Raw genomic sequence first — 25,903 nt, forward strand, 5'->3', positions numbered from 1 at the left:
GTCCTGGGTCAGCCTGGGTAAATCCTGAGATCTTGGACCAGTTACTTGACTTCATTCAGGATCAGTTTCCTCGTCTGTAAAATGGGAAGACAACTAGCCGCGCCCTCATAGCATTGCTGTGATGACTAGTGACTCAACTCTATGTGATGCTGCCTGAGTTTTAGGTTTGGTATGTTATTCACACTAGATTTCTTTTTTTTTTTTCATCTTTTTGTGTTTTTAGGGCCCTGCCTGCAGCATATGGAGATTCCCAGGCTAAGGGTCCAATTGGAGCTGGAGCTGCTGGCCTACACCGCAGCTCATGGCAATGCCAGATGCTTAACCCACTGAGTGAGGCCAGGGATCGAACCCACGTCCTCATGGATGCTAATCGTGTTCGTTGACCACTGAGCCATGACGGGAACTCCCAGATGTTTTTTTTTTTTAAGCACTTATTTGCAGAAGGCAGTGAGCCCGTGAAGTCAGGGGCCCCGTGGTCCTCTTTCCCTGCATGTCACCAGCATCCAGCACGTGGGCACTCAGGTTCTGCAGAATGAAGAGGGATCTGACCCGGGGCCATTGCTTCTTGGATGTCTGGTTCCCCTCAGACTGTGAACCCAGCAGAGGCAGAGGCCCCTGCTCCCAGGATCACAGCTGCAGGCGGCACCTGGCCCTGTGAGAGCTTTTGTCCACTGGAGCAAGCCCGCTGCAGAGCCTCTGCCTCTCCCCCAGGCCATCCTCCCGCTTCTGCATCTCAGCACATGTTCCTGCAAGGCCCCCTCCTCCAGGAAGTCATTCGTTCATTCACTCACTCCTTCAGCTGGTATCTCTTGAGTAACGCTCCCCTCCCCCATGCTTCAGGTACCTGCTAAAGTGATCCTTACCTCTCATAGAAGGAATTTCTTTCCTCTTGGTGTTGCCCCTGGTCTCATCCCAAATAGTGTATCCATCTCTCTTTAGAAACTCACTTTTCCTGCCTGGCTGATCTCCCCCCCCCCCCTGAGTAGATAAGACATTAAAAAAACCCTTGGAGTTCTTCCCCTTGTGGCTCAGTGGAAACAAACGCAGCTAGTATCCGTGAGGACACAGGTTCGACCCCTGGCCTTGCTCAGTGGGTTAACGATCCGGCATTGCCGTGAGCTGTGATATAGACCGCAGATGCGGCTCGGATCTGGCATTACCATGGCTGTGGCATAGGCCAGCAGCTACAGCTCTGATCTGACCCCTAGCCTGGCGACTTTCATATGCTGCCAGTGGGCTCTAAAAAGATAAAAACAAAAAACAACAACAAAAAAACAGCTTCATCAAAAGCATGTTGTACATCCAGATACATGTACGATATACAGTTTGAAGAATTTCCAGAAACTGAACACAACCCGACCAAGACGCAGCGTCTGACAGCCCTCCAAGTAGCCCCTGTATGCACTGCCTCTCTTCAAAAGCAAGCACTGCCCTCACCTCTGGACCCTTAGGGTGGTTTTGTCACTGGAGGCAATTCCAAGGCAGGATGTGGGTCCCTGTGTCTCCTAGACTGCCCAGTGCCATACCTGGCATTAGTGGAATAATCAATTGACAGGATGGACCCAATAAAGCAGGGATGAGAACAATGGTGATTTTAATAGGATAATGGCCGGCCAGTCATTGCATTTTACCAGCCCTTTCTAATCTGTGCTTTACAGGCTGCCTTGTCTGCTCCTACTGAGATTCAGAGAGGTCAGTGACTTGCCCAAGGTCAGCCAGCCGGTGAGTGGAGGTCACTGTGATCTGGGTCTGCCCGGCCTGAATCTGGAGCTGGCACTCTGAACCTCACTTCCTGCTGCTTTACAGCCCTGGGCAGTCCTTCCTCTGCTGGGCCAGCTGGACACAGGCTCAGCGGGCGACCGAGCTGAGCTGTCCTTAGCGGGCACGCTGCTGGCTCCTTGCCGCCCCTGCCCACCCGCCGGGTGCCCGGTTCCTCCCGGGCTGCGCTGAGCCTGCTGCATGCCTCTCCAAAGGACAGGGCATATTTCTTCCCAACCCTCTTAAGACCCAGCCCGCACTGGAGGGCTTCATCATTATGCAAATTAGCTGGATTGGATCTGCTCCCGCAGAGGACCCCGGGGGCGGCAGAAGGACGGAGCTGCCTCCAGAGCGCTGGATTGAGCCTGCGATTAGGCCAGTCGATGGGTGGGGGGCGGGGAGACGGGGCTGGTGCCAATGATTTGCCACTTGGGGGGAGGCTGCCAGGAGTGGGGGCGGGGGGCTGGAGACAGCCTGGGCGAGGCCCACCTTCTGGCATTGTTGCTTAAGATGGGCCTAAAGAAAGACATTCTTTTTGGGTTTACTCTTTGTGTCTTGAGTCCTTTTATGATTCATCAGTAAGTAAATATCAGCTGAGGGGTGATTTGTTTCTAACAAGCTTATAAAATACTGGCGTCATTTGTAGGCTTATTGGAGTGCTGATTATAAACGCTCCCCCATGCCCACTCCTCTATGTCAAATTAGCCTTCAAAATCCAAATATTGGATCTTTGGATCTCTTTCTACTGTCTCTTTGGAGGCTGGCAGGCTGGGAAGGGACAGTGATAGGACCCCGGGCCGAGGAGCCTTTGGAACTCGCTTAAAGACCTGAGGGTTGAAGGGAGGGTCCCCAGCTGAGCCCGCCAGGGGGCAGGGGCTGCGAGGCCCTGTGAGCCCAGCTGCTCCTCTGGCCCATCTCCTTGCCAAGTTTCCTCTGACCCAGCTCCTCCTGGCCCCCAGAGCCTGTCAGCTCCAATCTCACACGGAGGGCGCAGATCTGGGCAGGCTGCAGCTGGCCTGACAGGCTTTCGGAGCTGTCACCTCCCCCGTGGGCTGGGCCCAGACCAGACCCAGCTTAGACCCAGGCTGAAGCAGCCGTTGCTAAGAATTTCTTTTTTTTTTTTTCTTTTTGGTCTTTTTAGGGCCATACCCGGAGCATATGGAGGTTCCCGGGCTAATGGTCCAATCAGAGCTTGGACAGCCACAGCAACACGGGATCTGAGCTGCATTTGCAACCTACACCACAGGTCACTGCAACGCTGGATCCCTAACCCACTGATTGAGGCCAGGGATCAAACCTGTGTCCTCATGGATACTAGTCAGATTCGTTTCCGCTGAGCCCCGACAGGAGCTCCCAAGAATTTCTGAATGTTTGTGGGGGCCCATAACACACCAGCCTCCAACAAGAGGTCATAAGCCCCGCACCCCCACCCCCTGCCATCTCTTACCTACTTGGCCCCTCACCTTCCATCAGCCGCACACCGCCTGGCATCGGGTTTCTGGTCTCCAGTCATAGCAGGTGCATTCCTCTTCCCTCTGGGGAGCCTGCAGCAAGTCCCAGCAGCTCACCTGCGGCCTGAGGCCCAGTGTGGGCATGGGGATCACTCCTGCCTTTCAAAGCGCTTTCACCGCCAGGCCAAGGGGCTGGTGCTTGTGTGAGCCCAGCGGGGGCGCTCCAAGCTCCACAGAAGCCTCGGCAACTCCTTCTGCATTTTACAGATGGGGAGACTGGGGCACAGAGAGGTGACTTGCCAGGACTCTGTGGCAGAACCCAGACTTGAAAAGTGGCCTTCCGATCTTACTTGACATGACAGAACCAAGTCTATGTGAGAGGGACCACTTTGTCCCCATAGAGGTGGGAACCAGGCGGGGACGAGAGGCAGGGAAAGCTGCCTGAGGTGTGGGGCTGCCGCCCAGAGTCTTTGATCGGAGGAGCCACAGAGCAGGGCCTGAGTGGGGCCAAGGAAATCACTGGTCCAACCACCTCACCTCCTAAATTGAGACCGCAGAGCCAGAGAGGGGACACTGTCATTGCTGCTATCGTCTTAATCATTAATCAGTAGATTAAAATTTTTTAATTAAAGAAACTTTTATTTGGGAGTTCCTGTCGTGGCTCAGCGGTTAATGAACCTGACTAGGATCCATGAGAATGCAGGTTCGATCCCTGGCCTCACTCATTGGGTTAAGGATCCAGTGTTGCCGTGAGCTGTGGTGTAGGTTGCAGATGCAGCTCAGATCCTGAGTTGCTATAGCTGTGGTGTAGGCTAGCAGCTGTAGCTCTGATTCAACCCCTAGCCCGGGAACTTCCATATGCCGGGGGTGTGGCCCTAAAAAGCAAAATAAATAAATAATAAAATAACTTTTTTTTTTGCTATTTCTTGGGCCACTTCCACGGCATGTGGAGATTCCCAGGCTAGGGGTCTAATCGGAACATAGCCACCAGCCTACACCGGAGCCACAGCAACGCAGGATCCGAGCCGCATCTGCAACCTACACCACAGCTCACGGCAACGCCGGATCGTTAACCCACTGAGCAAAGGCAGGGACCGAACCCGCAACCTCATGGTTCTAGTTGGATTCGTTAACCACTGCACCACGACGGGAACTCCTTAAATAACTTATATTCTATGTATTACAAAAGCTGTCCATGCTCACTGCTGGAACACTGGAAAGTAGAATTGATCCTCTGTGTCCATGGCTTCCAAATCCCTGGATTCAACCAGGGATGAAAATAATTTAGAAAAAAATTCCAGAAAGTTCCAAGAAGCAAAACTTGAACGTGCTGGGCACCAGCAACTATTTACAAAACATTTCCATTGTATTAGGAATTGCACGTAATTTAGAGATGACTTCTGGTCTACAGGAGGCTGCACACGGATTGTATGCAAATGCTAGGCCATGTTATAAAAGGGACTTGAGCATCCGAGGATTCTGGTACCCGTGGGAGTCCTGGAACCAATCCCCTGTGGATTCTATGCTCTTTCTGCTAGTTTTCCAGTAAGCACATGGTGATATAGTTATACCACCTTCTCTCTCTCTTTTTTCTTAATTTCCAAGATAAGATTGTGTTGAGTCCCTGGTTTTCCTTATTTCCACTTAATTGTGTGTGAGGCGGGAGACCGTGAGACCAGGGCGATAGGCTGTCCTCTCGGATAAGGTGTTTCTCTCTGATCCATGGAGCCTGGGACAGGGACTAAATTTTGTTTGTCTCTCAAGACCCTCCTTCATCGAGTGACAATGACTGAGTGCCCACTGCTTGCAGGCTCTTGCTGGGCCCTGGGTCCTGCCCGAGAGGATAGTTCTTGGGTGCCAAGAGCAGGGCTCCCACATCTGGCTGGAGCTGAGGGCGGGCGGCAGGACTCACTCCTGTAGAGGTGGGAGCTTGGGCCCCGCTCTGAGGATGCCTTACGGTTGGCAGGGAGGGGTGGAGGGCACGGGGGAGAGCCTCACCTGTAGGGAGGCATGGGGGTGAGCTCCTGCGATCTGGGCAGAAGGCCACCTGGGGCCCCGTTTTCACACTGAATCCTTGTCCCACCAACCCATACGCAGCCCTCTGCAGGCATATGGGGGTCCTGCTTCTCTTAGCAAGAAGGGAGTCATCCAGACAGAGGCTAGGATAGACCAGCCACTCTCCCTTCCAGGGCACTCTAGCTGGAGACCTGCTCTTGAATTTGGAATTGGAATTCAAGGTACTTTGTTAGAATCTGGCTTCTGGTTCCTACATTGTCATTATGGCCGGGCCTCTGTACTTTTGGGGCATGAGTAAAGCATAAGGTGATGGCAGAGATATTGGCATCAGATTTCTGCACCCCCCCCACTCCCCCACCACCCTGCAGAATCTGAGGTTATTATTATAGATGGGGTTGGGGCAATGGCCTTGGCTGTGATGGGAAGTTCTGTATTGAGAACTCCTTTAATTTGTGGGAATTGGAAGTGGGTCCCAGAGGAGTGTGTATGTGTGTATCTGTATATACTTGCGTGTGTGTGTGTGTGTGTGTGTGTGTGTGTGTGTGTGTCTGTACATAAATGGGTGTGTACATAAATATGTGTATGTGTGTGTCCATCTCCTGGTCATATCCAGTGGGGACAGAGGTGTCATCTAATCAGACTAAGCCTTTCCATGATGGGGACCCTGTGTCATCACACTGAGCCTCTGCCCTCCAATGCAGTGGCTCCTGTGTCCTGGGCCCTGTGTCCGCGGGGCTGTGATGTGACTGGCGAGGTTGACTGAGGGCTCTGAAGGGGGCCTGGCAGGGGAGCAGGGGCACCTCCATCTACAGGGGCTGCCAACCATCTGTCTCTCCCGCCCCAGGGCCTGATTGGGGGTATTTTTAGGGTTTCTGAGCCGCTGCATCATGACACATGGCATGTGTGGCCTCCTAAGCTCCTCACCCCTAAGTAGCTGGGCCACAATGTCTCATTGACCTATTACCCCAGTGCCTTGCCCAGTACCTGATACAGTCAACAATAGCGATGGTGATAATAATAACGCTGGTGCTCTGGGGCCGGTTCACCCTGACAACAGCCTGATGAGGTCAGGGCTGTGACCATCCTCCTTTCACATCTGGGACAACAGTGCCCCGGGGAGGACTGCTCACTCATCCGAGATCCTACAGCTAAGCAGGAGATGGAAGGGGGATTTGAACCCACTCCACGGCTATACTTCTCTCCATGTGCTGAACTGGCTGGGGATGGCTAGTGAGCAAGCCCCGAGAACAGCATTTTTCTTGGAGTGTGTGTGTGTGGGGGGAGTCACAGGGCAGACTGGGTCCTGCTCCGTCACCATCCAATGTGCTGGGGACCTGCTCCTAGGCACCCAGAGGGCGTCTGTGGACCCAAAGCCATGTGTCTGAGATCCTGTGGCTGGAACAGCATTGAGCACTGGAACGTCCGGCCCGGGTGCTTCAAGGAGGTGTCCAGAAACACGGAGGAGGGGGGGTATGTATAACTGTGAATGAACCAAAGTATTAACATGAATTGAGCACCTCATGGTTGCTTGGCCCTATTAGAGACTCCAAACAAGTAAAAGAATTGCTGTTTTTATCCTTGGAGAATTTATTGGCCAGGACTGTTTGGCTTGCAATGACAGTAAGGCAGGTGAGCTTAAGCAAAAAGAAGAATTTGGGGAAACACGTCTTTGTTATTCCAGATAGCCGTGGGTAACTTTGGGTGCAAGCAGAAACTGAGACTCGAGTGCTGGTATAGACCTTTCTCTTGAAAGTCCTGTGGTTGGAGGGACAGAGGCAACACACCAGGAACTGTTTGCAAAAAGGTGCCGAGACAGGAAGGAGCAAGGCCCTGAGAGGGAGGAGGCCAGTGGGGCCAAGGGGGTGGGCGTGGCTGAAAGTGGGGTGCTGGTTGGGTGGGGTATGGGTGGTCTAGATTTACCCTGGGAGAAAGGGAGCCATTGCAGGTTCTTGAGAGTGAAGGTGAAGAGAGGGAAGAGATGGCCATGGAGCCTGGGGAGAATCGTGCAGTCAACGTGCGCTGAAACGGATGAAGGAGCAGGAGAGGGGAGCGCAAAGGCTGAATTGCCAGGCGCCGATGCGCTTTTTTATGAGGGTATCTATGAAGCTGTCTTTTTTTTTTTTTTTTTCCCCCAAGAAGCAAAAAGGCTAGATGCCAGCCAGAGCTGTACGGAGGGGCGTTTTCCTGCCACGGTGCGTGGGCCTCGAGCTGCCTGCATCTCATCACAGCTAATGGCAGCTGTTCCGCTTGCTGGGCCGGCGTGGCGTGTGGAGGGCTGCGTGGGGGCGCCTCACCCCCGCTCCCCTACCCCTCAGTGGTTAGCCTGTTTCCCTCCTCCTACACAGACCGCCCATCCCCTGCTCTTCTGCGGGCAGGGGCTGTCAGGGGCTGTCAGTTAACGGCCTCCTGGGGCTAGGAAGGGTGGGTGGGACAGGAGCAGACCTCAGGCTTCGGGGACCTGTGGGTGGGTGAAGACGAGGCCAGGTGCTGGACAGAGCTGGCTGTGGGCAGAGGCAGCCTGGCCGGCTTCCGGGAGCTGCACTGTGACTTCGAAGCTGCCTAGGGATGGCAGGACCCCTCCCACCCCATCTGGTCTCTGAGTGCTGGCCCAAACCATCCCAGAGAACCGTCTGGGAGAGCTCGGCTCTGAGAGCTGAAGAAACCCATGTTGATGTCAGATGTGAGCCCCGTTTAGTCTCCCTCTGGGTCCGCTGGAGAAAGAAAGGCGGGAGCACCAGGCTGGCCCTCAGGAAGGTGCTGCTTTGGTGGTGGTGATTGGAAGCGGAGGAGGGTGGACGAGAGGAAAGTTCCCCCAAAGAAAACGCCTTAGAAGTCCGGGTTGGGGCTCTGGGCTTTGCCATCTTCTTGGGGCTCCTTGGCTGAGCTGAAGACAGCGCTGCTCCCCCAGCAGGGTTCAATGCTGCTGTGATGATGGAGAGCGCATCAGGATGCGATGGCTGTATTGTTGATTTGAATGCATTTATTCCACGTGGCCTCTGAATGTGCAGTTTTCATTTCACTCGGGTCACAGCAAAAACCCAGTCCCTTGAGACGTAGCCAGCAGAAGCAGGACGAGGACGCCACCCGCCACTCAGGGAAACGTCACAAGCACGAGTAGACTCTTCCTTCATGAGCAGCGGGGCTGAGCCAATGTCAAGGTGGGAGATCCCTGCAGCGGTCACTCTCCCCCTTGGCCTTGACTGCCCACAGGTGTCCTCCATCTGCCGACATTCTGCTATTTCTGGGGGGACAGGGGCACAGGGTTGCTCAGTGTTGGGTACCAGGCGGGCTCTAGATGAGCTGGTGAACCCTTGTTAGTGACCCATCTCACAACCTCTGGGTCCAAAGTTACCCAATTATCTGGGCTGTGCCCCCCAGAAAAACTTCATTCCTGGGATGTGCCTGCAAGCACCATGTTTTTATCTGCCCCTGGGAAAGTGACCACATAGTTAGCAGGATAGAGGGTTGAGGTGAAGGTCAGAGAAGTTCACGTCTGAGTGTTTTCCATGAAGGGCAATCGTATAAGTGCTAACAGGCAAAAGGGATGAGCCTTTTGTTCAACTTTTGGAAATACACATACCACAATTGAATAAATATTGATCGAGCACCTGCTCCGTGCCACACACTGTTGTTGGTTCTGGGGTGACCGTGTCGATTAAACGAGACAGGGAGAGCCCCTGCCCTCACCTCTCTTGAAGTCTGCACAGCGCTGGCCAATAGAACTTTCTGCCAGGATGGAAACGCCATCCAACTCGGTAACTGCTCACCCACACTAATGCTGAGCACATGAAATGCACAACTGAATTTTTAATTTTATTTAGCTTTAATTAATTTCAATTTAAATGGCCACCTGTGGCTATTAACGACCATATTGGCCTGTGCACATCTAAGAGAGGCATACTTCTGAAAACTTCGCAATGGAAATCAGTCATTATTTCCTAGGCCTGTCACTTGTTTTTGCCCAGGACGTTGCCGAGGCCTGGGGCTGCCCAGCTAACATGGTCAGAGGGGAGGAAGTGCTGCCTTGCAGTTTCCAGGCTGAGCACTAGGTCTTGCTTTAAGTCTTAGGAGCTGCAGGGACAAATCTGTGTCTGCCTGGATGGAAAACTTTTTTTAAAAAATGGTGCTACCTGCGTTCTGCGTGGGTGCCCTGCGTGTATGTGCACGTGGGTAGCTGTCTGGGTTTTTGACGCATTGCGGTTGCTCATTTTAAAAAATGATCTCGGAAGGGGGAAAAATGATGTCAGCCGCAGAGCAAACTCTTGTAGTGGAAGCAAGGGTAATTCCTGTGTCCCTGGAAGGGTGGGCGACAATAAGAGTTTTGCATCCTGCCTGTCACGTTAATTGTATGTTATTAGAGGCCATTAATCTGAGGATTATTAGCATGATGGATTTTTAAACAGTTGCCTTGTTGTGGAAAACTCGTATCTGAAGATCAAGGATATACATCAGTAGGTGTTTGGCGTGTAAAGAAGAATAAACTGTTTTTACCCAGTGGGTCCCCAGAGGCTGTAGCAGAATCTTCATTTTCTGAGGGCTTTGGTCTTTTGCAGGTGGGGGGTGTGCAAGGAGGGCCGGGGAACATCTTCCTCAGTGGGGTGTTGGGATGTTTCAAGCCCCCAAATTCTCAAGTTCTAGAAGTTTGGATTCTTTGCCTTTTTTGGGGGGAGGGGCTGCACCTGTGGCATATGGAAGTTCCCGGGCTAGGGGTCGAATCGAGCTACAGCTACCTGTCTACACCGTAGCCATAACAACGCAGGATCCGAGCCTCATCTGCAACCTACACCACAGTTCACCGCAACGCCGGATCCTTAACCCACTGCGCGAGGCCAGGGATCGAACCTGCGTCCTCATGGATACTAGTCTGGTTCATTATTGCTGAGCCATGACGGGAACTCCAAGAATTTTGGATTCTTTAGGACTGCAAGAGTTCTCTCTCCTTTGAATTCTCCCTGAAGGCCCACCCATCTGTCTGTACCTGGTTAGGTCATTCTCTCATGTGTTCTCTTTCCATAAAGTGGCTGAGATGGGTGCTTCTCCTGGAGAGACCTGTCCAGGGCCTGGTCAGTGACTTCTTTTGCCAAAGAAATTTGCAATCAGGGGAGTTCCCGTCATGGCGCAGCTGAAACGAATCCGACTAGGAACCATGAGGTTTCGGGTTTGATCCCTGGCCTCGCTCAGTGGGTTAAGGATCCGGTGCTGCCATGGGCTGTGGTGTAGGTTGAAGACGTGGCTCGGATCCCGTGTTGCTGTGGCTGTGGCATTGGCTGGCAGCTACAGCTCCAATTCAACCCCTAGCCTGGGAACCTACATATGCCGTGGGTGTGGCCCTAAAAAGACAAAAGACAAAAAAAAAAAAAAAGAAAAGAAAAGAAAAGAAATTTGCAAGCAAGTCTGTCTGCAAAGATGGTGTGTTTTTCTCAGTAACCATCTAGAGCTGAGTTCCAGGCAGTGGCGAAGCAGATCCTAGAACCAGAAAGGGCCTTCTTTGATCAAGGATCCCGCCCCCCTGGGCCAGCCTGTGGGAGCTTCTTGGAGCCCCAGGGCCCTGAGGGGGCTCTCTGCATGGGCCCAGCTATGAGGAAGGGCTGATCATTCCTGAGGGGGCAGGGGGTGGGGGTGGCTGCACAAAACAACCCCAGTCGTGTCTTTGTCTTGGGTCCTTCTTTGACCTCGGTAGAAATCCCACTGAGTTTTCAGTGCGTTAAAGGATCTAGTGTTGCCATGAGCTGTGGGGTAGGTCACAGACTGGTCTTGGATCCTGCGTTCCTGTGGCTGTGACATAGGCCAGCTGCTGTAGCTCCGATTTAACCCCTAGCCTGGGACCCTCCATATGCCGCATATGCGGCCCTGAAAAGCAAAAAAGCAAAAAAAACCAAAAAAAAAAAAAACAAAACAAAACCCAACAACACTGTATTTTAAGAGAACGGAAGCAGAAGAAGGACCAAGGAGAAATACAAAGAACATCTGACTGCAGAAGCATCTGAGGGGAGGTGAGGAAAACTCCTATGGCTGAAAGCAGGAAGCTACAGCTGAACAAAAGAGTTTGAACTCTGGACACAGCTTTTGCCATCGCTAGGACGGGGAGTGGTGTGGAAGAGGTTAGAGGCAAGGAAAGTCAACCCGGTGGCATTTTGCAGGCGGAAATAACACATTGCGCGCCTGCCAAATGCCAAGGGCTGTCCGAGGGCTCTTAAATGTTTAACGGAGGTAGGATCCATAGCTCAGGTGACCCCCAACTGAGGGCTTGAGTTACAGGACCCTGGGCGTGGAGTTTCAGGGTCAGATCATGTAAGGAAGAACCAGAGCAGGAGTTCCTGTCATGGCTCGGTGATTAACCAACCTGACCGTGAGGACATGGGTTCGATCCCTGGCCTCGCTCAGTGGGTTAAGGATCCAGGGTTGCCATGAGCTGTGATGTAGGTTGCAGATGGAGCTTGGTTCTCGTGTTGCTGTGGCTGTGGTGTAGGCCAGCAGCTGTAGCTCCAATTTCACCCTTAGCCTGGTGACCTCCATATGCTGCAAGTATGACCCTAAAAAGACAAAAAAAAAAAAAAAAAGGAAAGAAAGAAAGACCAGAGCAGTAGTAGCCATGGTGGTAGTGCTGTGATCTGTGCTCTTTACCTCCTCCTCTCTCTTTATAGCAGCCCTGGGAGGGAGGCCACTTTCTCCCCATTTTGCAGATGAAGAGACTGAGGCCTGGAGGGAAAGAGCTCAGCACAGAGTCACCCCATGGATCTGAGGTGGAGTTAGATGTCTGCTCCAAGCTCCCGAGTTCTCAGCCATCCCCCACTCCCCAAAAGAAGCTTATCTTGATGAAACAAGGGTGAGTGAGGGGTGGCCCGTGCAACTGTCCCATTGGCTGTAATGGGAAGTCTCAAGGGGAGTCTACCCGGAATCCTGCTCCGGCTTAACTGACCCGAGCTCAGATCCATCTGATGCAGCTCCTGAGAGCAGTCGGTCCATGGAACCATCTGGAGTCTTCTGATCTGAGGTTTGGAGGAGGAGAAGGTGAGCGAGCCCTCACCCTCTTAGGGTAGCTGCATCCTGGAGATGGGCCTCGGCCAGATGGCCGCCTTGTCTTGGGGACCCTGGGGTGAGCACACGGCCGCTGAGCTGGCCAGGCCCTCTGGGCATGGGAGCAGGAGGGGGGCCTCAGCCTGTTTTCCCCAGACCCCACATGGACACCTCCCCCAGGTCTGGAGAATGATGCACACCTACCCAGCATCGCTGTTCAGCCTCGAGGCTGGGAGCATGCCTCTTCCCACCCTGGAATGAAGCCAGGCAGCCGAGCGATCCAGCCAGGCTGAAACGACACGCCTGAGTAGCAGACAGGAGGCGCAGTCTCAGAGTCCCACTCCCTGGGACTTGTATTGGATGCCGGATGGCTTCGGGCGAGAATGAGGGGCTGCGGGGGTGGGGAGGCGCCGACTCTTGCCACCCGCAGACGCCTGCGTACGTGTGGACAGAGCTCCATTCCGCTGAGATGGGGCATTCTGCCTCCCCTTTCCCTGCCATCCCGTAGCCTCCCTTCCGACGACGTGCCACGCTGGTTTCTTGCGGGCATCGGCATCCTTGTTGACGGGGGATGTTGGTGGGCACCTGGGTAAATAAGTATAAATAGTTTTCTTTCTGATATGTGACCGGATTATTTTCCAGTTGATTTCAAGCCTTGGCCCCAAGTGGCCCACAGATCAAAAAAAGATAAGGGTCAGTTACAAGGTTGAGCTCATTCTCCGTTGCCATGGCAACTGACCTCAGGCAACCCTCGGAGGACTACACCCAGCTCCCCAGGTGATATTTTTACTGTCCACGCCATCAATCCCAAGCCTTTCAAAACTCAGACTGCCTAATTGTCAGGGCTCTGTTTTGAAGAGGCTCCGGGTCCCCCGTGGGACCCCGGTTCAGGCTGCCAGAGCTCATTTACAAGCCTTTCTGAGACACGGGGGACCCCTGAGATGGGTCCCTCCTGGCCAGAGAGGCCTGGGTAGGTGCCCCCAAGGTGGGGCAGGAGGGGCATGGCCCATCCTCCAGGATTAATTAGGAAAATGGGAGCCCCAAACGGGAGTGGCGGTGGTGGGCTGTGCCTTTAAGCTGCAGCCGAGCATTCTTGAGTGCAGCGAGGCACCGAGCAGCCCTGAGCACCCTGGCGTTGGGGGAACGGGGTCGTGGGGTTACCGAGACGATTTGGGGATGTCAGCCACCCACCCCAGGGTCTCCCCGCCAAAGACACCCACATCATTTTCATCCCAGTCGTGATAGTAGGAAAGTGTTTCTCAATCTTCCGTAAAGTGCACACGAAAAGCGACTGCAGGAAACTTTCCACCTTTTCGAGAACCGAACCATACAATCTCGGTGGAAGCAGAGCAGTGCCTACGAGCCTACCGCATCTTGACAACAGGATTCCAAGGAGCTCGACGTCCCCAGAAGCCCTTTTTGTAGTGCTCAGTGCTCCTTAAACTTGAATGCCGCCCCCCCACCCCAAATCATCAGGGCACCTTTAAAATGCATTAAAAATAAATTAGGAGTTTGGGATGAAAAATACACATCACTCTATATAAAATAGATGACCAACAAGGACCTACTGTATAGTGTGGGGAATTATACTCTATATCTTAACCTATAATGGAAGAGAATATTAAAAAATATGTGTGTGTATATTTATACACATATATGTATATAACTAAATCAATATATATATATATACATATAAACTATATCACTTTACTGGGCACCTGAAACTAACACAACATTGTAAATCAACTGTATTTCAATAAAAATTTAAAAATATATAAAATACAGATTCTCATTCTGCAGGACTGGGGTAGGACCTGAGCTTCTGCTTTTCTAACCTGCTCCCAGGTGATGCCCGCGCTGCTGGTTTGGGACCCCCCCCCCTCGCCTAGCAGGGATGTTGGTCCTCGAGCGCCCAGGGGCCTGGGAGGTTGGGGGTCCCAAGATCAGCCCTTGCTCCCCTTACGTGCTCCCCGAGTCCCACCTGGCCTCTGATGAAGAACCCAGCCCTGTCTCCTCCTTTGCCCCTTGTCAACCCCAGCCCAAATGTCATCCCTCCCTCTCCTTTCTGCTCGGCTTGCCTTGGTTCATTTCCTGTGATATTTAATGACAAATCAATAGATAAACAGCCCGATCTGGCTGCCCAGATATTATTATCTGCCCTCTTCTCGTCTGCCTAAAGGTCTTTGTTCTCAGTAGAGAACAAAGGATGGAGCCCCCGCCCCCAAAGACACATTGGCCCCTGTGTGTCTGTTCCCTATTTGGCATCTGTTTGTGGTGGGTTATTTATTGGGGTGGCATCGTCGGAGGGGTCCCCTCCCAGGGTTCTCCTCTTGCCTTCTCATTGGCCTGGGTGACTACTTCGCTCGTTCTCTTACTTATCATCACGTGCCCTGTGTGTGTCTGAGCCTGGGCGCCTGGACCTCAGGGGTCTTTACTTGAGCTGATGCTCCTTGGCATGGGCCGTGGGCTCAGGCCCTGGCACAGTGGAACTGGAGTCCGGTGAAGGTCCTCCCTGGAGCTTATGACAGAGCAGTCGGCTCGGCCACGCAGCCCGTGCACCCTGCTGTAACGCCTTTCGCTTGCAGAGATGGCTGTCGCAGGGCCAAGTGGCAGCCTGGGGCTGGCCCACATTGTCACTGTGGGCACTGCCTCCGCCCCTCACCTGAGGAAAGTCTCCAGCCCCCTTGACACCCGGAGATGGCACCAGTGAGGGGGCCCATCCAGCTCAAACTCGGAAACCTGCTCAGTGCGTCTGTCTGGCCTCCCTCCTGCTTACCCACATTTTGGGGGCAATTAAGGAGCTGAGGGTGGCTTGTTGGGTCCCAGATCTCAAGTCCTGTGGCCTTTTCGGTATTTTCTGAAGCCAGAGAGGGCTGCTGGTGGTGACCAGCCTGCACCCCTGCCCGCTCTGCCACCTCCCTGCTAAGGGGCCCTCCCCTCTGAGCTGCCTTTCCTCTTCTTTCCTTTGAGTGAGCTCCTTGGTGCCTGCGCTCCTGGACCAGGCCATTTCTTGAGGCTCCAAAGAGCAAGTTCACGAAGCCCAAACCAGCTTTTATACGCCATTAATCCTGCGAGTGTTGGGGGGACGGGCGTGGGTGTCTGGTAACTGGCATTTACCAGCACCCCATCCTGTGTTCCAAGCATTGTACTAAGTGCTTTATACAAATTGTTCATTCCCTATTCACTAAGCACCTACTATGTGCAGGCCCTGTTCTGGTGACATAGCAATGAGCAAAATAGCCCTCATGGAGTTTACATTATTCTCCATGTGTGTGAAAAAGAGAGTGAGTTAAAAAGTAATCCACTCTGTGTTGTGCCAGATGGTCGTAAGACTGTCGAGGAAATTCAAGGTGGGCGAGGCGCTGGAAAGGATGGGGCGTGTTTGCTGTTTTAGCCAGAGGTGTCTGGGAAGGCCTCCTGGAGGCAGCATCATTTGAGCAGACGCCTGGATGAAACAAAGTGGGGGCATGAGGTGACAGTCTGGGAGAAGTGTTTCCGTGAGGGCACACGTCCTGTGGCAGGAGAAGCCTGCTTGGCCGCTTTACAAAAACCCTCTAATGATTCTTCCCATTTCCCAGCAGAAGCCGCCAAAGCTCAGAGAGGTTAACTAGCTTATCCAAGTACACACAGCGAGTGAGTGATGAATGGGATTCGAACCCAAGTATTCTAACTTTTTTTGTCTGTCTTCTTTTTAGGGCTGCACCCACGGCACATGGAAGTTCCCAGGCTAGGGGGTCATATCGGAGCTGTGGCTGCTGGCCTACACCACAGCCACAGCAATGTGGGATCTGAGCCACGTCTGCGACCTACACCACAGCTCACAGTGACACTGGATCCTTAACCCACTGAGTGAGGCCGAGGATCAAACCCACATCCTCATGGATCCGAGTCGGGTTCATTAAGCACGGAGCCACAACGGGAACTCCCTGACTCTTTGTGTCCTTGATTGCTGCTTTCTGAATGGAGGTGGCTAATTCTGGCCCCATCGACACAGGCAGCCATCACTGGTTCTCTCCTAGAGGGTATATGCATGCATGCTACCGTGTTCGGAGCAGCATCCCCTCGTGGGGCCGCTGCTTAGGGAAGGGCCAGGTGGGGTCCCCGGCTGTGGCAGGAGCAGGTTGTGCTCAGTGCCTTGGAGCCCAAGAACAATGGCCCATCCCATCCCCTCCCCGTCGCAGCCGCTGCCCCTCCCTCCCAGGCAGCAAATTATGGCCTCCGAATGTGTGCCCAGGTCTGCCTTTGACATCGGTGGGGCCCACCTGAGCTTCACCTTCAGGATTCTGATAATCAGCTCTCTCTCCTCCTGGCTTCCCCCAAGACCTGTATGGAAATAAGTATGTGTCTGCCAGGGATCAAATGCTTTTGGAGACAAAAGTCGGTTCCGAGGACATTACAGGGAGCTATCATCTCGGCACGGTGCTCTTGCACAAAGCCCTCTGCTCCTCTTTTGGGCTGACACAGTTTCAGCCTGAAAGGTTCCAGCAGGCTGACTTGGTTTTAAGCAAAAGCACATCCTATTATTTTTTTGAGAAATGAAGGGTAAAATTAACACTTATTATTCCTGAGCAGAGGAAAAAAAAGAGAGAGGGAGAGGGACTCTGGGATGTTCGGGCTTGCTGGGTTGTTTGTTTGGCAGTTTGGGTTTTTAGTGATTTTTATTTTTAAAAAATCCTAATAAAGCCGTAGATTTCCCCGTGCCAGCCCCGACTTACGAGGACCAGGAGGCAAGATCTGGTGCAGCGAGCCGGCGAAATCTGCATTTCACTTAACAAATGAGCAGGGCTGCATAATTAACTGGAGTTGCGTGGGTCTCGCTTACGGATGCCTGTCATGTGCTATGAAAAAAGAGAGAGAGAGAACAGAAAGAAGAGGAAGTGATGGTGCATCTTCACTCACAAAATCCTCCAGCCCCACGGCCCGGTGGAGGGGGCCCTCGGGCTCCCAGACAGCTTTGTCATTCTGCTCCGAGGTGTCGCTGAACCTGTGTGATCTTATATTATTCAGGGAAGTTATTCTCCGAGGGCGCCGCTATCTGCGGACTCTGCAACTTGGGACCGAAAGAGAGGTGGTCCTTGCTGGCGGGGTGAGGGTGGTGGGGGCAGAGGATCCGTTTAGATGCTACGGGCTGGCGGGTAGCTTGGGTCACAGGCACGCACGCACGCTTGAAGGAGGGTTTGCACACTAACTAGGACAGCCCCCCCCCGCCCCTCCCCACTGTGTTCCCGGATGGTTTTATAGGCAGGGGTCCACATGCTGGACACCCCCGGGGGTGCCCTGCAGCCCTCTCCTTGTCCTTCAGGAAGAAGATGTGCAAATCCGAAGGTCTGTGGGACGCCCTCACGCCTTCTTCTTTTTCACCCACTTTTGGCCTGTTTTTTATCTCCCCTCTCCCACCCCTCCCAGGTTTGACTCTACCACATTGGAGCAGGGAGGCGAGGAAAGGGACCAGCTCTACGAATGGTCTCTTGGGCTGTTGATCTCATGATCCTGGAACCACATGCACACCGGTTGGGGCTGTGATCTGCTTCAATTTTAGCGGTTGAGGCCCTGGAGCCGGCTTGCCACGGTTTACACGTTTGCGAACGTGGGTGCAGGGGGTGGCTGCATCTCTGAATCTGGGGGCCCCGGGGTGGCGGGGATGGCTGATGAATTACTTGATGCTCGGAGAACGTAAAGTGACTGTCAGACACGATTTCTCTGATTTACAAGTTGCAGGAGCCTTCTTTGTCCTCTCGGTGTTTGTGTATCAGATGGGCACGTTTCCATTCACAGCCAAGTGGAGAAAGGCCCCCACTCGGCAGAGAGCAGTAAATCCTCCTCTGTCGTCTCTGCCCTGGGAAGCCCTCTGGCTGGGCAGCAGGAGAGAGCCCGACCAGGGCATCTTTCCCCCTTGAGGATTTCCTGGGCCTCGGTGAAGCCTGATACTTTGGGGACCTTAGGAGAAGGTGTTATCTGGGCGCATAGCCTAGTTGCCAGGCTTGGGAAGACTCAGGGGATATGGTGAGATGAGTCCAGGGTCACCGTGCCCAGCCAGGGGCAGCCGTGAGGGCTGGCATAGTTGGGGAGGCTTCCTGGAGGTGGTGTGCAAGTGGGATCCAGACAGATAGGGAGGGCTTTGTATCCTGTTCCGAGTACCACCCCCCGCTGGCTGTGTTATGCCAGCAAGGGGTCTAATTCTCTGCACCCATTTTTTTTTTTCCTTTCCTAGAAATGTGTTCTCAGCAAGCAGGGTTCATGCCTAAATTCAGTTTGGTAGCCACTTAAACTTCACTACAATAGCAGCCTCGATACAGTCATCATTTTCACGTTCCCTGTGCCTCATTAGTGCATAGGACATACCCACATTTTAACAGGGTGTTATCTCTCGTTCATTCCTTCCTTGCTCTGTGCCAGGCACTGAGAAGCCTTGTTTGTGCGGGAGAGGGGGGTCTTCTGAGGCGATCCCCCACACTGGAGGCCATCTCTAATTACGGTGAGCGCCTCCCCAGGGGAAGTGGAGGACGTGTGTGGGGCCTGTGCGGCGAGCGTGCTGAGCCTGCCCTGTGTCCCAAAACTTGTCAATGAATTCCGCCTGCACTGGTGTAAATGGAAGATCGGCTGGAATCTCTGTCGGGTGCAGGTGGCCTAGTTGCCGGGGCTCCAGGGGCAGGACCAACACCCGGTAGATTCCAGCCAGTGGCTATGTGGGCCAGGCCCACCGGCACGCGCACGTGTGTGCACCTCTGCGGTGGGGTGCCTGGGGACGGTGGGGGACGGCTGGGCCAGGGGGATGCCTGCTGTCCCCATCAGCCCCTGCCAGGGCCTGGGGACCCAGGGACTCGCCAGGAGCCTCAGCCCATCTGTGTTCATGTTTTGCCACTGGCAGCGCCCCTCTGTTACCCAGTTCTTGCCTTTGAGGGCCAATCAGAGCACCTGGCACCTTTGGTGAGGCTGGTTCCCTAGGGGAGCTGGAAGGGGGGATGTCCTTTGGCTGTCCCAGATAATACTCCCACTGATACCGGCATGCTTGGCAGCAAATGCCTATTGAGTGCTTGCTTTGTGCCAGGGGCTGGTCAAAACCCCTTTTCAGGGAGTTCCCATCGTGGTTCAGCAAAAACGAAACTGACTAGTATCCATGAGGCCGCAGGTTGGATCCCTGGTCTCACCTCGTTCTGTGGGTTAAGGATCCACGGTTGCCGGGAGCTGTGGTGTGGGTCCCGGACCCGGCTTGCATCTAGCGTTGCTGTGGCTGTGGTGGAGGCCAGCGATTACAGCTCTGATTTGACCCCTAGGCTGGCAACCTCCATATGCCGCAGGTATGGCCCTATGAAGACAAAAGACAAAAAAAAACCCAAAACACCCTTTTCATGGATTAAATGAGTATTAACATTTAATTCTCACATCAACTATAAGAGAAAGGCTGCAGGAGAAGGGCGATTGACTTTTTTTAAAACTTTAAAAATTTTATTAAATTTTATTAAATTTTTTTTAAAAAAATTAAATTTTTTTAAAAATTAAAGTGTGGTTGATTTACAATGTTGTGTCAATTTCTGCTGTACAGCAAAGTGACCCAGGCATACATGTACATACAATCTAAGAAATTTTTAAAAGGCTTTTTAAAGAGCAGTTTTAGGAGTTCCCATCATGGCTCAGTGGGTAACAAATCCAGTCGGATTTGGGTTCAATCCCTGGCCTTGCTCAGTGGGTTAAGGATCCGGCGTTGCCGTGAGCTGTGGTGTAGGCTGCAGGTGAGGCTCGGATCCCGTGTTGCTGTGGCTCTGGCGTAGGCCGGTGGCGTAGGCAGGTGGCGTAGGCCGGTGGCTATAGCTCCGATTTGACCCATAGCCTGGGAACCTCCATATGCCATGGGAGCGGCCCTAGACAAGGCAAAAAGGCAAAATAAGTAAATAAATAAAAAATAAAGAGCAGTTTTAGGTTTACAATAAAATTGAGAAGATAGAGATTTTCCTTATACCCTCTGCCCCACACACGCATAATCTCTGCCATTATCAACATCACTCATCAGAATGATACTGTTTTTTTTTTTTTTTTGGCAAAGATGAACAGAAAGTGAAGTGTAATCACTCAAAGTCCATAGTTTTCCTTGGAGCTCACTCTCGCTGTTAAACATGCTATGGGTTTGGATAAATGTATAATGACATATATCCATCATCATAATATCATATAGAGTTCTTTCTTTTCTCTTTCTTTTTCTTTCTTTCTTCTTTTTTTCTTTCTTTCTTTCTTTTCTTTTTTTTTTTTTTTTGTCTTATTAGGGCTGCACCCTCAGCATATGGAAGTACCCAGGCTAGGGGTTGAATTGGAGCCCTAGCTGCCAGCCTACACCACAGCAACAGCAACACTGGATCCAAGCTGTCTCTGTGTACACCACAGCTCACAGCAATGCCAGATCCTTAACCCACTAAGCAAGGCCAGGATTTGAGCCCAAATCCTCATGGATACTAGTTGGGTTGGTTACTGCTGAGCCACAGCAGGAACTCCCATACAGAGTATTTTTCACTGCCCTAAAACCCTCTGTTCTCTGCCTATTCCTCCCCCTACCCCGCACCCCTCTGTGCACTTCCAGCAGTAACCACTGATTTTTTTTTTTTGCTTTTTAGGGCCGAACTCTCAGCATATGGAGGTTCCCAGGCTAGAGGCCAAATTGGAGCTGCAGCCGCTGGCCCACGCCACAGCCACAGCAATGCCGGATCTGAGCTGTGTCTGCGACCTACACCACAGCTCACAGCAACGCCGGATCCTCGGCCCACTGAGCAAGGCCAGGGATCAAACCCGCATCCTCATGGATCCTAGTCAGGTTCATTTCCGCTGAGCCACGATGGGAACTCTAGGAACCACTGATCTTTTTATTGTCGACATAGTTTTTCCAGAAAAGTTGGAATCATACAATATATCGCATTTTCAGGTTGGCCTATTTCACTTAGTAATCTGCGTTCAAGATTCCTTCATATCTTTTCATGTCTTGATAGCACGTCTTTTTAGCACTGAATAATATCCCATTGTCTAGATGTATCACAGATTATGTATCTTCTCACCTACTGAAGGATAACTTGGTTGCTTCCAAGGTTTGGCAATATTTAATAATACCACTATAGGGAGTTCCCTGGCAGCCTAGGGATTAAGGACTCAGCATTGTCACTAATGTGACTTGGATTATTGTTGTGGCAAGGTTCCATCCCTGCTCTGGGAACTTTTACATGCCATGGGCATGGACACATTTAAAAAAATTTTTTTATTAAAGTACAGTTGATTTACAACATTGTACCCATTTTTGCTCTATTGCAAAGTGACCCAGCCATACATATATATATTCTTTTTCTCATCCTCTCTTCCATCATGTTCTATCCCAAGTGATTGGACATAGTTCCCTGTGCCGCACGGTAGGACCTCATCGCCCGTCCATTCTAAATGGGATAGTTCCCACCGACTAACCTCCAACGCCCCCACTATGAGCATCCATGCACAAGCTTTTGTGTGGACCTACGTTTTCAACTCTTTTGGGTAAAGGAGAAGGAGTGAGATGATGAGGTCGGATGGAAAGTGTCTGTTTAGTTTTGTAAGAAGCTGCCAAAGTGGCGGTAGCGTTTTGCATTCTCACCAGCGGTGAATGAGCGTTCCTGTTATTCCACATGCTCGCCCGCATTTTCGTTCTGGACTTTGGCCATTCTCATAGGTGTGCAGTGGTAAGGAGAGCTGATACTGAGTATTTTAGAAAAGAGGAAACTGAGGCGCAGAGGGATTACATAACTTGCCCAAGATCATGCAGAAAGTGGTAAATGGATGGTGGGGCCCTCGAGCTGCGGCGATGCCCCGCCAGCCACTACTGGCCAGTGGGCTAAACCGGTCACAGGTCCGTCCCCTTTCTTCCCCTCACAGACCTGTGCGGCAGGGATGCAGAGGTCCTCACTTACAAAGAATGAACTGATGCTCAGGTCACAGGTCCTTAGGGAAGGGGCCAGGATTTGAACTCTTGCCCTGCTGCTTCTGGGCTGGGGCGCCAGCCCTGGGCTTCGCTGGTGGAAACCTGGCCCTCGGGCCGTGATGCGATATGCTCTCTTCCCTGTGTGCCTTTGAGTGAAGGACTGGGGTCGCAGCAGCTCCCAAGTGGGGAGATGGACCCGTGTTCTGGTCTGGAAGCAGCACAGGGTGTCTGCATTGTCCGTGAGCACTGGGTGCACCATCTGTTCCGAAATTTTAAAAAGAGCACTTTATTGCCTTTTTTGTTTTTTTTTTTGGGCCATGCCTGCCACAGCGGAAATTCCTAGGCCAGGGATCAAATACATGCCCCAGCAGGGACCTAAGTCGCCGCAGTGACAACACTGATCCTTAACCCCCTGCCCCACAAGGGAACTCCAGCGCTTTATTATTTTTGGTGGTATCTCCCAGTGGCTGCCCATCACTCTTAGAGTAAAACCTCCAAGCCCTCCAGTGACCGACAAGGCCCTTTGCCATGTGCCTCCCTGGGTCCCCAGCATCCCATGCTGTCCCCAGCCCCCTGAGCATCAGGCAGTGCCCCCTTGCTACCGTGCAGCTGGCCCTGCCCGGGGCCCACCTCAGGGACTCTCACCTCCACAGCTCATCACCTCCTGGGGCTCATCCTTATCCCCCCCCCACTAGAAAGGGGGCAAGCCATTATCTGCTCAGCTCCCCTCAGAACCCCCAGCTCCACATGCCTGGCACGCATGCTCAATAAATGGTCTCTCAGATTTTCACAAGTTCTGGTTGGACGCCTTTCTCCGTGTGGTCCCCATCCTGAGTCCCTCTTCCCTGTGACACGGTCTAGGATTCAAGCTACAGATCATGGTCTGCTCACCTGGTTGCTAGATCAGCAGGAGCGATCACAGCAAATGACACCTTCTGGAGCCAGACATCTGGGGCTGGCCCCCTGGGGCCTGTCAGCCTCCAGGGGCTGGACCATCTGGTGCTGGGAAGGGTCTTGGCATCCACTCCCCCCGCCCCCCACCTGAGCCCTGGTTCCGGGATGAGGGAGGGGCTGGCCTTCAGTGTATGGGGGCGCCTAGGCTTCTGCTCAGGGGACATGGCGTGCAGGGTCCTTGACTGGCCGTGGTTCTCCTTGCAGAGGAAGGCATCAACCATGAGTGTAAGCTGTGCAACCAGATGTTCGACTCCCCGGCCAAGCTCCTCTGTCACCTCATCGAGCACAGCTTCGAGGGCATGGGCGGCACCTTCAAATGCCCCGTGTGCTTCACAGGTAAGTGTGCCCCGGCGGGGAGCACGTGGGAAGAGGGAAGGGACGCCGGGGCCTGGCCTTCAGCATCTGCTCCTGGCTCCAGGGTTCGTGGGGGAAGCCCTGAGGGATCCTCAGCCCCATTGCCCGGCCTGTCTTCATGTAGAGCTGACCCCTGGCCCTCCACTTCTACACCCTCTGGCCTCTCCTCTCAGGCAGCGTGGGTCCTCAGCCCTCCTCCCAGCCGTGCACTCAACTGCTGCGAGGCCTTTTCCCACCCAGCCTTGCCTCTTGTACTGTGGGCCCATCACAGTACGATGGTCTTGTTGCTGTGAGCTCTGGTCTGACCCCAGGGGGCCTCCGCCTTCCTCCCTGGCCCACCCCAGCCCAGGCTCCATCCATGCTCCATCCATGCTTCCGGCTGGAGGGGTCAAGGGCAGCTTTGCCGGCCAAGTCCCTAGCCCCCAGACTGGCTGCTGGCCCAGATAAGCGGCTGTCCCGGCCCAAGGCGAGTCTCAGGGGCTCTGCCGGCCCCCCTCCTGCTGCCCAGATGGCAGCCGGTGTGCATGGGGGCTCCTGGCCTTCTCCCGCCTCCCCCTGACATCTGTCGTCTGCCGCGGTGGGAAGCCCACCCTGGGGAGGGCGCCTGGCAGGAGGGGGTCTCTGCTCTGAAGTGCTCACCTCCCAGACACACAGCTGCTTCAGGGCCCCCTCCTGTGTGCGCCCAGGGCCGGGACCGCCCCGTGGACTCCCGCCACTGAGAAGCTGGGCTGTGACCTGCTTCTTGACAGGCCTGAGGAAGCGGCTCTACTGTGGGGAGAGTCCCCACTCCCTCACAGCCCTGGGGGTTCCCAGGAGTCTTGAAACACATTGGTACCTCTTCCCCCTCGATCCCTCAATCTCGGGAGCCCCCCTCCATCTGTTACCATCACACCCCATGGGCTGGGTTGCGCCTGGCACTGAGGGCCCTCAGCTGCCCGGTCTGCCCATCCAGATCTCAGGGGTCCCTGTATGGGGACCCGAGGATACTGACAACCTCAACAGGACGAGAGAGTCCCGTTAACTGAGCGCTTTTCTGCATCAGACACTGAGCACTTTTATTTCATTCAAATCTCAGCTCTGCCACCCGCAGTGTGGGACCTAGGACAAGTCACTTAACATTCCCAGTGCCTCAGTTTTCTCTCCCATAAAATGGGAATACCAACAGTGCCTGCCTTCCAGGTCTGTGCTGTATTCGAGGAGCTCACACGTGGAATGTATCTGGCAAAGGGTGATGACAATGATGACAATGGCCTTCACTGGGTTAGTTATGTGCCCAGCCATGTTCTAAGCAGTTTGCAGGTATTAATCCATTGGACCCCCCTAGCCACCCAGTGAGCATCCTACTGTAATGATCTCATTTTTCAGATGAGGACATGAAGCCCAGAGAGGTTAAGCGACCTGTCCAGTGTTGCACAGCCTGTAAGTGGCACAGCTCAGCATCACTGGCTTGATCCCCGTCTAGTGGGTGCCAACAGGGTTTCCAATGACCCATTATTTGACTATGTCCGTGCCTGGGTGGTTCCTAGTAGGAGTGATGTGTGGGCAGCTGCTCCAGGGGGGTGGGCTGATGTCCCCAGTGTCTGGCCCCTGACGGCCGTGTCCGTGTCCAGTCTTTGTCCAGGCCAACAAGTTGCAGCAACACATCTTTGCTGTGCACGGGCAGGAGGACAAGATCTACGACTGCTCCCAGTGCCCACAGAAGTTCTTCTTCCAGACGGAGCTGCAGGTGAGTGCCCTCGCCTACGGCACACACCCCTCCTGGCGCTCTTTCAGGCCCCCGTTGGCACTGAGCATTGTAGGGCGAGTCCATGATGGTGGGATATTGTACTTGGCCTCACCCCACCTGGGAAAGCAATAGGCCCTGGACTTGCACTTGGGGGTCTGGAGCTAGTGGCTGGCCTCCTGGCTGGCTGGTGTGGGATGTGGCCCCCTGACCTGGCTGGCCCTGCGTTCTCAGGCGAGCTGGCCTGGAACCGCTGAGCTGAGAGCCAGAGTCAGTAACATTTGTGCTGGTTCTATGGCAAGTCCCTTCCCCTCTCGGGGATTCCATTTCCCCACCTGTATTATACGAGGATGTTCCACTGAACTGGGGGATCTATGGCTGGCGGCCTATGTGGCTTTTGCCTGGATGAGTCCTGGAGCCACGTGTGGCCAGAAGCAGGTTCTTAGAACCTCAGTGTGCCCAGGAAGATTAGAAGTGTGAGATCCGGGAATGCCAGGTTGGGCCCCAACTCAGAAGAAGGGATGCTTGCCAGGGGTCCTGAGGCTGATGTGGCCCTCAGATGGGGGACCACTACCCTCAGCTTCTTCAGGCCCCATCCAGGGCCTGTAGGAGCTGAGAGGGCCCTTGGGAGGGGAAGCTGCTGTGCTCCGCCTCCCTGGGCACCTGCCATCACTGCCTTCAGCCTCCTATGGGGCTCCTTCCCAA

General features: G+C 53.5%; 1 protein-coding gene across 2 annotated transcripts in view; it reads left to right on the plus strand.

The window, feature by feature from the left end:
- The window catches only part of ZNF423 (zinc finger protein 423), a 371,150-nt gene that overhangs the window by 316,041 nt on the left and 29,206 nt on the right, over positions 1-25,903 (plus strand). For both annotated transcript variants that reach the window (XM_047789865.1, XM_047789864.1), the window contains 2 exons: positions 23,326-23,457; positions 25,086-25,201. In XM_047789865.1, coding sequence (XP_047645821.1) covers positions 23,326-23,457; positions 25,086-25,201 — 248 coding nt within the window. The remainder of the gene's footprint in view (positions 1-23,325; positions 23,458-25,085; positions 25,202-25,903) is intronic.

The sequence above is a fragment of the Phacochoerus africanus genome, chromosome 8 (assembly GCF_016906955.1).
Source record: "Phacochoerus africanus isolate WHEZ1 chromosome 8, ROS_Pafr_v1, whole genome shotgun sequence".
Classification (NCBI taxonomy): Eukaryota; Metazoa; Chordata; class Mammalia; order Artiodactyla; family Suidae; genus Phacochoerus; species Phacochoerus africanus.